The sequence below is a fragment of the Heloderma suspectum genome, chromosome 3 (genome assembly GCF_057233095.1).
Source record: "Heloderma suspectum isolate Gila_16-S chromosome 3, 16-S_ref, whole genome shotgun sequence".
NCBI lineage: Eukaryota > Metazoa > Chordata > Lepidosauria > Squamata > Helodermatidae > Heloderma > Heloderma suspectum.
In genome coordinates this window covers 307,409,975-307,420,933 of record NC_139460.1, presented here as the reverse complement: position 1 = coordinate 307,420,933, position 10,959 = coordinate 307,409,975, and the positions used below count along the sequence as shown (strand labels likewise).

General features: G+C 45.0%; 1 protein-coding gene across 1 annotated transcript; it reads left to right on the top strand.

Annotated features, from left to right (window-relative positions):
- The first annotated feature begins 1,547 nt into the window (after positions 1–1,547).
- RPL22L1 (ribosomal protein L22 like 1) lies at positions 1,548–9,079 on the top strand. Its single transcript, XM_084847486.1, has 4 exons — positions 1,548–1,577; positions 5,855–5,947; positions 6,496–6,617; positions 8,005–9,079. The coding sequence occupies exons 1-4, from the start codon at positions 1,569–1,571 to the stop codon at positions 8,147–8,149; spliced, it is 369 nt and encodes a 122-aa protein (XP_084703612.1). The 5' UTR covers positions 1,548–1,568; the 3' UTR covers positions 8,150–9,079.
- Positions 9,080–10,959: the final 1,880 nt, after the last annotated feature.

The window sequence follows — 10,959 nt, the reverse complement described above, 5'->3', positions numbered from 1 at the left end:
GAGTTGTGTGCGACCGGTGAATTTCGCTGATTTTGCTCATTCGGCAGTGCCCGTTCCAGACCATTCCATTCTGTTCCGGATGGGTTGTGGGCATTATGGGGTTAACAATAATATAATATTGAGAGTGTTTTAGTCCTAAAATCTTGTTCTCAAGTGTTTCTAACATATGCCACTATTTTTGGCATGCTTTTTTAATATAAAGGGGCTGTTCCGGGCCGTTGTATTCCGTTCTGTCTTTTACATCGTCCCCTTTTTTTCTGGCTAAACGTGCCCAGGATTGCGTTTAAGGACACCTTTTTTTTTAAGCATTTCCCACATGAAATAAGAAAGAGTATAGAAGAGCGCCGCATTATCTGGCTGGAATAGGCTTATATTGCAATGAAGACGGTGAAGCCGAGAGAACAGAGCGGCTTGCAGCAAGCCTGCATTGTAGGTCTCTCGCCGCTTCAATCGCTTTTGTTGTTGTTCAGTCGTTCAGTCGTGTCCGACTCTTCGTGACCCCATGGACCATAGTACGCCAGGCCTTCCTGTCCTGCGCTCTCTCCCGGAGCGTGCTCAAGTTCATATTCATTGCATCCGTGATGCTATCTAGCCATCTCATCCTCTGCCGTCCCCTTCTCCTTTTGCCTTCAGTCTTTCCCAGCATCAGGGTCTTTTCCAGAGAGTTTTCTTTTCGCATTAGGTGGCCAAAATATTGGAGCTTCAGCTTCAGTATCTGTCCTTCCAATGAGCACTCAGGGTTGATTTCCTTTAGGATGGACTGATTTGACCTCCTTGCAGTCCAGGGGACTCGTAAGAGTCTTCTCCAGCACCACAGTTCGAAAGCATCAATTCTTCGGCGCTCAGCCTTCCTTATAGTCCAGCTCTCACAGCCATACATTACTACTGGGAAAAACATAGCTTTGATTAGACGGACCTTTGTCGGCAAGGTGATGTCTCTGCTTCTTACTATGCTGTCTAGGTTGGCCATAGCTTTCCTCCCAAGGAGCAAGCGTCTTTTAATTTCATGGCTACAGTCACCGTCTGCGGTGATCTTGGAGCCCAAGAAAGTAAAATCTGTCACTGCTTCTATTTCTTCCCCTTCTATATGCCAGGAAGTGATGGGGCCAGATGCCATGATCTTAGTTTTTTTAATGTTGAGTTTCAAACCAGCTTTTGCACTCTCCACTTTCACCCTCAACAAGAGGCTGTTTAGATCCTCTTCGCTTTCTGCCATTAGGGTGGTATCGTCTGCATATCGGAGGTTGTTGATAATTCTCCCAGCAATCTTAATTCCGACCTCTGATTCATCGCTACCGTCTCCTATTATGCCTGCAGGCATGCTGGCGTCTCGAGCACGGGCCTCTCCCATGCAACAAGCTCTTACCACGCTTAATAGAGATTGCAGGAAGTCCTCCATAGTACCGGAAACTAGGAGCGCGCGGGTTACTCTATCTCTTTTTCTTGCCTCTCTCTATGCAGGCTTCCTCCGTCGGCGTGTCTCACGCCGTGCGCAATTGCGTCACAGGCGGATGGCTATAAAAACTGGGTCGCGAGGCGACCTCAGTCTTTCGAGAGGCTCCGCCGACATGGCGCCAGTAAGTTCCGTTGCCGGGGAAGCGCCGCCGCCGGGAGCAAGGCCCTGCGGGTGGGAGGCGGATGGCCCCGCTAACTACTCTCGCTCGCTTATTTCTGTCGCGTTGTGCTGGCTGTGGAGCCGGTAAATCTGGGCCGCTTTTAAGCGACATGGCCTAGAAAGTGGGGTGGGGTGGGGGGGAGCCGCTGGCTTTTCCTACCTCGCAAGCATGTTGTGTAAGGCCACGGCTGCGATCCCACCCACGCTTAGTTGGCAATAAGCACTATTGATTTTCTCGTGACTTATTTGGGCCACAATCCTATCAGAGTAAGCCCTTCTGAGTAAGCCCCCTTACTTCCCCGTAAATACGTCTACAGGGAGAGCATGTGGACGTGCCACCCTGAGCTCCTTGGAAGAAAGGGCGTCGCACATAGTTACGAAATACTGCGCCTATTGCGACGTTAGTAGCTGCTGGAACACTTTCCCCCTTTGAAGAACTAGGGCGCATCACCAAGTGGTGAGTGCATCGTTCATGTGGTCAGGCAGAAATTTTGCGGGTGAAGCTCTGCCTGGCATGAGCAGGCAGTGCTGAGGAAAGCTGTATCTGTGGGACAGTTCTACCGGTCGTATTGCGGATAAAGCCATAGGAGCTCTGCCAGGTTAAAAATGGCTTCTCTGGTTCATGCGCAGATCGCTCGAACATCCCTGATGTTGAGTAAACTCTTGTCTGTTATTAAAACCACCTTCACAGGAACAGAAGCAGATGCTTTACACCCGGTCAGTCCATTGGTCTCTGTAGACAAGGATTTCCTATTTTGAGTGGCAGCACCTCTCCAGAGTCTCAGGCAGAGATCTTTCACATCACTTGCTTCCAGATCTTTCACATCACTTGCTTCCTGATCTTTTTAACGGGAAACACTGGAGACAACGTGGAATCTTCTGTGTGCAAAGCGTGCGCTCTATCACTGAGATAGGAGTCCTCCCTTTTTGTTGTCAGATTGTATCTTTCTGCCATAGGCTCGCATGTCCCTTGATATGCCTAAATTGTGAACTTCAGAACTAGCCTTAAGGTGTGTATTATATCCCGAAGTGGTTCTGCTCTGCTGCTAACTTGAAGTGCAGGATAGGGAGAAATGCCACCAGAAGTCATAGAATCATAGGGTAGTAGGGTTGGAAGGGGCCTACAAGACCATCAAATCCAGCCCCCTGCTCAATGCAACATTAATGATCTGGCCTTGACCTTTTTGCCTGTTGTGGCGTACGAGTCTCCACCCTCCGGCAACCTTAATGAATCTGAGCCTTCTTTCTAGCCTTGGAGCTGCAAAGCTGGACCGAGATCATCCTGTCACTTGTGTGGAGATCCCCACCCCCTCCCCAGCTCCACATTTGGCAGCGATTTAGTTGCTGTGTTGCTTAGGCAATCGAAATGGCTTAGACATGCAGGGCCAAACTAACAAGCAGCCAGATAGGCAAGTCCCTGAGTTCCCTTTCCTATGGGAAAAGGAGATGCAGAAGTTGCCTGTTCAGCTGTCACATGGTTGAGGCACCGCTTGGCCAACTGGTGTCCAGGCAGGCAACCTCTGTGCCTCCTTTTACTGCAGAAAAGGCAAGGGGTGCTGGGTGCCTTCTCCAAGGGGAGAAACAAGCTGGCTATCACAATGTTTGACTTCTTAACCAACTCTAGCCAAAAATTGTGGAACTCTTTTAATATGTAATATTGTACAATTCTCCTGGATCATAACATTATTATGGTATGGATAGTGTATTGGACTGCACACTTAGATCTTGTCCTTTATTTTGATAGTTCCCCCACCCCACAGAAACGCTACCTGAATTTCACCTTTTGACATTCCACATGTTACAAGCGGAGTGTATACTGGCCCGTCTGTTGATATGCCATGCAGCAGGGGTCCCTTGGTACATACATGTGTGATTAAATCAATACGTGTAACCACTGCAGAAGTGATGGTGCAAGGGTATTCTAACTCCATTCCCCACCACTTATTCCATCTCTTTTCTTCCATCCATTTTGACTGAACAGCATAAATCCCTGAAGAACTGACCCTTCCCCTGCAGTGTTGAGCTACAGAAAACCTGATGGCTGTGGTCTCAGTTTGCATGAGAAGACAGCCCATAGATTTGCTAGCTCTGTGAACCGAGGGTAAACCCAGAACTTGTCCCTATAATGCATAGGGGCTTCTCAGCAAAATGATGCAGATGGGGCTTAGAACCCATGGCAATGCATACTGTTGCTAAATTAATGTTCACTGATAGTAGTAACTAATGATTGCCTTCAGTTCTGTATTTATGTTATTGTATATGAATTGGAGCTGCCATTTCCCCCATGTATACATTGGAAAAAGGGGAGGGGGGGAAAGCCCACCACTATGATTGCCACAAAAGGGGGAGTAACACTCATCCCTGGGCCTCTCTTCTGTAAAGTCTTTGACTGGTTTGATCAGGCAACTGCTTGTCTCTGGTGAAGTACTGTGACAAGGACTGCAGGGTTGGATTTTATGCCATTAGTATTGCGGTGAATGCACGAGAACACTCAGTTAAGGTTATTCCTTAATATGCGTAACTGCTACACCAGTGTCCCAAGTGGACTTTCCCCAGTGCATCCTTATGGGTGCACTGGGGAATTCTAATCAGTGTTTTTGGCGGAATACAGATGTTAATTCAGAATAAAAGACTGCTCTTGTCTGTATGGTGTAGGGCCCAGCACGCATCACCAGGTTGAAAATCCTTTGTCTCTCCCATCACTTGCTGCTTCAGGTTCTCATACTACCTCACTTATTTAGTCTCGTAGTAGCAATAATTGTGCTTTGGGAGGAAAGCATAAGGCAGAGATTAAAGAGCTTTCTACTATTGTGCTTGGATTGCTCTGTGGTGAGAGTGAGTGAGGGATTTTGCCACTTGGAGATATGCTAACGTATTTCTGTGTTTTATTTCTCTTTGGTTGTGTTTTTTTAGTAACAAATTTACAAACTAAAGAGCTTCAGTCAAGTGGAAAAATTAATAGGAGTTCAGGGTTGTCCTACTGTAGGAGTTCTCAAGCATTCTAGTCTCAGGGCCAACAAGAGAGAGAGGGAAATTACTGAAGTTCAGTAGTCACAAGTGGGGGACGACGACGACCAGTCACAAAATGGTGGCAGATAGAGGTGGTGTTTTACGTAATCAGATTGCAATTACTGACATAATTTTCTACTGACATGTAACCCCTCTTTGGAATTTGCTACAGCAATTTGCCAGGGAGTTCCATAGTTCAGAGAATGTTACTCAGCTTCCCCATTTCAGGCAGAATTTCTGATCCAGGAGCAATAAGAGATGGCTTTTTTATGTTTTCCCTCCTTGCACATGCCTCTCAAAGTATTTTTACTCAGCACCTCTTCTTCTCACCTTCTTTCATATTTAACTTATACCATATTCCCACCCCAGACAACCAGTTTTTTTACAGTCCATCCCTGTAGACTCGGACAGGAGATGCTTCCTGGTTTTGCAGGAGACCAAGCAGGAAGGAGGGTGTGTGTGAATGTGAGTGAGTGAGTGAGAGAGAGAGAGAGAGAGAGAAGTGGAGGGGTAAGAAGGTGTGGCAGCAGTCCTGGGTGCTTCTCCTTTTCCTCTCCCTCAGACCATCTGTCCCTTTCAACTCCCTCCAATTCTCCTTCCCTTATGTTCAACTGGCCTCTCTGTCCATGTTTCTTCTCTTTCTTTCCTATCCTGTCCTCCCAGCTTTGTGTGGCACAACCTCATTTTCCTCATTCTAACCCTCCATGTCTCACTCATGCATGCTTATGCATGACATTTGCAGAGGGTGCTGATGGTGTTGGTCTAACCAAAAAGCACAAAGAGGGGTGAGGCAAGTGAGGAGGCACCGGGTGGGCTCCAGCACTGGGGTCCACCTAAACATGGGTTGAGGCCTGCTTATGGTTCACAATCTACAATTTGAGGAACATCCTACTTGGTAGCTAGGCTTCAAACATACTGACCTGGTTTGCACATAACGACGATTCATGGGTTGTTAAACCCATGAATTATTGAGGCCATGTGGAAGTGAGCACATTGCCTCCCCACCTTCTGTTCTGCATCTGGTTTAGCAAACAACCCAGGAATGCCCAGAACCCTGGGTTGTCGACGGTCAAACAACCCAGAGCTTTAACCCAACAACAAACTGTTGTTCCTGCACAGCCCTGACCATGGGTTAAACAACCCATGAAATGTCATTAACATGCAAACCAGGGCAATACTGAAATGAAGTAATAAATGCTAACTTCAAGTGTGTGTTTGGTTTTCTTTTAGCAAAAAGACAAGAAGCTGAAAAAATCAACTTGCAAGTATAACCTTGATCTTACCCATCCTGTAGAAGATGGAATATTTGATTCAGGAAACTTTGTAAGTAGTTCTGCTATTCACATTTGACTGACCTTGTTTTAAATAATTTATAATCTTTGAGAATTATGTTAACAGAAAGAAAGTGTGGGCACATTTTGAGTTAACTTCATAATAAAATAGCTGCCCATCAGTCAAAACAGCCTGTGGGATAAGAGCAAAATTCTTACCACTTTAATGGGTGGTAAATCCTTCCCCACCCATTAATCATATCCACCTTTAATTCTACCTATCTGTAGTTACCAATGTTTGAGCTGTGAAATTGGGAAGTTACAGACCTGGAGGAAATAATTACTTATCCTGGGTTAGTTGCTGTCCTATTTAATACCCAGATCTATTACATAAAATGCAACCATATTGTTCCAAATATTTTGGATACCTTAACGATCACATAGAGATGTTGAGGTGTATTGCTTGGCCTATATTTCATGACTGAATTGTTATGTGACTGTAATAACAAGGGTTGTTTGGCTAGGGTTCCTTCCCTAGTTCCACACCTAGGGCACCATTCCCTAGTGTTGCTTTTTTTTTTTTGTATTTTGTTGGATTAGGAGCAATTCCTGAAGGAAAAGGTTAAAGTCAATGGAAAAACAGGAAACCTGGGAAATGTAGTTCACATTGAACGCTTTAAGAACAAGATCACAGTGACATCTGAAAGGCAGTTCTCGAAAAGGTGGGTGTGTTTTATTTCATACTGTATCCTTCTCTTTCTGGTTTTAGCCTGATCCTGAAGGCCTGGGATGAGTAACAATAATTTGAAATATATTTAAAATAGGTTGTATCCAGTGATGGCTTTACCTTAAGTGCATTCCTCTCCAACATGGTGCCCTCCAGATATCTTGGACTACAATTCCCAGCATGCCCTAGCCCACTTGGCTTGCTGGGGCATGCTGGGAGTTGTAGTCCAACAGGGCACCATGCTGGGGAAGGCTGCCTTAGTAGATAGCACTTATGCTTGTGTAAGTCAGGACGCCCATTTTCCCCCCTTACCCACTGCAGCCCCCCTGTCCCCTCTGAAAAGCTGTGAGTTGGGGAACCGTCTGGAACAGAATGTGATACAGCATGGAAGGGGAGAATCAGAAAAAAATCAGGTGCCCCCTCTTGTGTGAGTGGAAGCACTCACTACTAAGGCAGGAATGGGCAATCTGTGGCCCTCTGGATGTTGGACTACAACTCCCATCATCCCTGACCATTAGCCATGCTGGCTGGGTTGATGGGAATTGACTCCAACTGGGAATTGGCTCCAACAGCATCTGAAAGGCTATGGGTTGCCCACGCCTGTTCTAAGGCAAAGCTCCTGTTGGAAGCAACCCTGTGTGGCTGTAGTTAGAATTTACACAGTCTGTTTACCTGCAGTACCTGGATTTAGTAGTGTTTATCTGTATTGTCGTTAAGGGGTGTGTGTGTGTTTGGCAAAATGCTTCCCTCTCATTTGGCATCCACATACCAATTCCAGTTCTGTTTTGGAATGAGATCAGATTTTGCCAGAGGACAGGAAGAGGTGGTAGTATTGTTTCATGGTGGAAAGCTGAGGCAATTTAGCTTCATAACTAATAGTTTGATTTATTTGAGAGGAAGCTAATTGGTCTCACTTACTTTCCAAATATATGTTTCGGGGGTGGGGGGCGTGTTGGGGAGGCTGTTTAAGACATTTTGACAATCCCTGGACTGATTTTCACCTACTCTTTGGTCAGTTGGGATTAAATATGTCGTTTATTACACTTAGAGTGTAATTGTATCTCATGTGGTAAATAGCATTTTTATATAGTGCCTTATGGAACACTTTTGTACTCTATTGTTCTCGAGAATTCTTACAACAGTCCTGCTTTATCCCCATGTAGCTGATGGGGGCTGAGATGATAGTGGCCATATGATGAGTTTATGCCAGACACGAAATCTGAACTTTGTGGTTCACAGTTCAATTTCTTACACTGCTCTGGTTATGGATCAGAGACTCAATAGATTTTTGCATCTTCTTAGAACTTCTGTCTTGTATCTCTGTGAAAAGCTTGAGCACAGATGACATCACACCCTTAAATCATTTGCCTTGTGTGTTAAAGGTACCTTAAGTATCTCACAAAGAAGTACCTCAAGAAGAACAATCTTCGTGACTGGCTGCGTGTGGTTGCCTCTGACAAGGAGACCTATGAACTGCGATATTTCCAGATTAGCCACGAGGACGAAGAGTCTGAAACAGAGGAATGAATTGAGCTTCTACGCAGATTGTTGCTTTCCTTGATGGGCAGAGTGTACAAATGAGCCATCTATTTATGAGAATAAACTTAACTTATTACCAGATTTAAAAGTTGTACACGTACTTAAATCTTAGACCCCTGTGGGCAGCTGGGATTTCTTGCACTTCAAAAGTTGCATTAAAAGCTATCCTGATGAACTGTAAGATGTGATTTTCTTGTGAAATTGAGACAGTATGTGTGTTTGTTTTGTGTGTGTTTTCACTGAGATTACCTTTATACAAAAATACTTCCACAGTAATATATTCATGCTTAATGTGCACATCCAAGTTGTGTGTGTGACTGACCAGTCTCCAATTAAAGCCAGAGTAAAACTGCCCACGTTTGTTAATTTTTAAGCACAATTCTGTTTCAGAATTCCATTGCAGTGGTAAAAGAAGAACTAAACGACTGGTACACATGAGAAAGACTAATGTCTAGAATAGTTTCAGCTGGTAATCACTGGGTTATTAAAGGAGTATCTAATTATGGCTGAAAATCTAAAGCAGGTCAGACATCCAGTTCTTCTATGTCAAGATTCTTCTATGATTCTGTGCATGGGACGGATTAATTTCTTCTGTCCCCAGGCCAGAAAGTACCATACTTATTTAGCAAGAGCATTGGCAGAGTCATTTTTGCAAGCACAATTCGTACGTTTTAGCCTCCATTTCACTTACTCTTGGAACTGGTGTTTTTCTGCAAAATGATGGTTTAGGCTCATTGTTTACATACTACACTTTTATCCTGCCTTCAGTAACTTGAGATGGCATACAAGGGTTTCGCTGGTGGCTTCTCTTCCAGACACTGGCCAGATCCAGACCTGCTTAGATTCTGCAAGGTTGCAGCCCTGTATGCCTTAAGACCATGGTCCTGATTCAATAAAATGAAAACATTTTTAACATTTATATCCTCTCTTTCTATAAAGTACTGAAGATGGCTTCACAAACAAAAATAAACAAAATATCAATAAGACCAGCAACAATATTTAAAAGGAGACCAAAAAGGCTGTAGCAGCATAAACAATTTAAGAACAGAAACCTGAACAAGCTTGTTGAAATAAAGCTGCCTTCCATGTAGCTCGAAGTGAGCAGTGAAGAGCCAAATTTCATCTGCAAAACCCTGGTGGGGTTCTGTAGCTGAAAAGGGCCCTGTCTCAGGTGCTCACTCTCCGTATCGTTGACTGGGGAAGGGGGCATGTTGACCCAAGGCAGGGCCTCTGAAGATCAGTGGAGAGGGGCTCATTGAGGAAGGTGATTGTTGAGATCCACAGATCTGTGACAGTTGATTTTTTTTTATGTATGTAGTAAAATTTAGCGCCCCCCCCGGGGGGGGGGATGTGGGAGACCTTGGCTATGAAGGTAATTTGCAGTAGTGCTGTTCTCTCTATAAACACCATCACCCCTCCTTTACCAGATGATGTCCTTGAGAATTACTAATAGGCCTCCTAGTGTTCTATCCAGATTATATCAATTGAAGTCACCAGTCTTGGGCTGGTGGCACATGTGGAATTTTGAGAAAGTGTCCTAGTGCTGTCACAAGATGGCTGCCACAGTAGGAGTAGTCACAAAAGTGCCCATTTCACAGAAAGGCAAATGGGGAGGGGGGGGGCTAAAAGGGACAAGTAACCTGAATACAAGGCTGAGGTGGGGTCTGAGTCTCAAAATGTGAACCTCTGAACCTACAGTTTTTTGCTCCGACAGAAACTAGCTTCCCAGAAAGGCAAACTAGTGAGGCTAAAAGACAACTTGGCCAAGGTCCTGCATATATGGCAGTGGTAGGGTCCATCTAGTCCAGCATTTTTTTCATGCAGTGGCCAACCGGTTGCCTGTGGGAGAACCCCAAGTAGGACACGAGTGCAACAGCACCCCCCCCACCCATATTCCCCAGCAACTGGTATACAAAAGCATGCTACCTCAGATACCAAATGTAATACACAGCCATCAGGATTAGTAGCCTTATCCTCCATGAATTTGTCTAATAACCTTTTAAAGCCATCCAAACTGGTGGCCATTACTACATCTTGTAGCAAATTTCATAGTTAATGCGCTGTGTGAAGAAGTACCTCCTTTTATCTGACTAGAATCTCCACTAATCATCTTCATGAGATGACCCCATTGGGTTCTAGTATTATGAGACTGTCCACTTTCTCCATACCATCCATAATTTTGTACACCTCTATCATGTTTCCCCTCACTTGCTTTTTTTTTTTTTTTAAGTTAAATAGTCCCGGATACTGTAACTTTCCTCAAAGGGGAGCTGCTCCAGCCCCTTGATCATTTGGGTTGTCCATTTCTGCACCTTTTCCAACCCCACAATATCCCATTTGAGATGCAACAGTGGCCACTCTACCAGCTGTCCTGACTTGACAGTGTGTATAACTGCTGCCAAACATGCTCTGCCATACATAGCCACAGGGGTGTGCTGTAGGCCGCAGTGTTCAGCTAGTAGCCTCCCTCAGGCTACAGGGAGTTGTAATTTCCAAATGCCTTCAGCTCTTCAGCAAGGTGCAGGCCAGACATGTTGAGGATTTTTTCCTGAGGGCAGGAAGTAGTGTATGTTTCTAAAAGAGGAACTAAAGCGACCCCTGAATTAGTATGGATTTGTAGCTCATGAGGCATAGCAGTACCTGACATGGAAAGCTAAGCCTTCCACATATTCTTTCAGACCCAGCAGTCCAGCGATTCCCAAACCAGGTGTCACAAGAGGGGCTGAAATACACCTTGAGAAATTAAATTACACTGCCATGTTGGACGCGTTGACCTCTCTACGCCCCTCAGAGTGCAG

Bases quoted from the DNA above. Each gene is read 5' to 3' on its own strand.
- RPL22L1 (XM_084847486.1), top strand. The intron at 5,948-6,495 runs GTAAGTAGTTCT...TTGTTGGATTAG, and splicing joins TATTTGATTCAGGAAACTTT to GAGCAATTCCTGAAGGAAAA. The intron at 6,618-8,004 runs GTGGGTGTGTTT...TGTGTGTTAAAG, and splicing joins GAAAGGCAGTTCTCGAAAAG to GTACCTTAAGTATCTCACAA.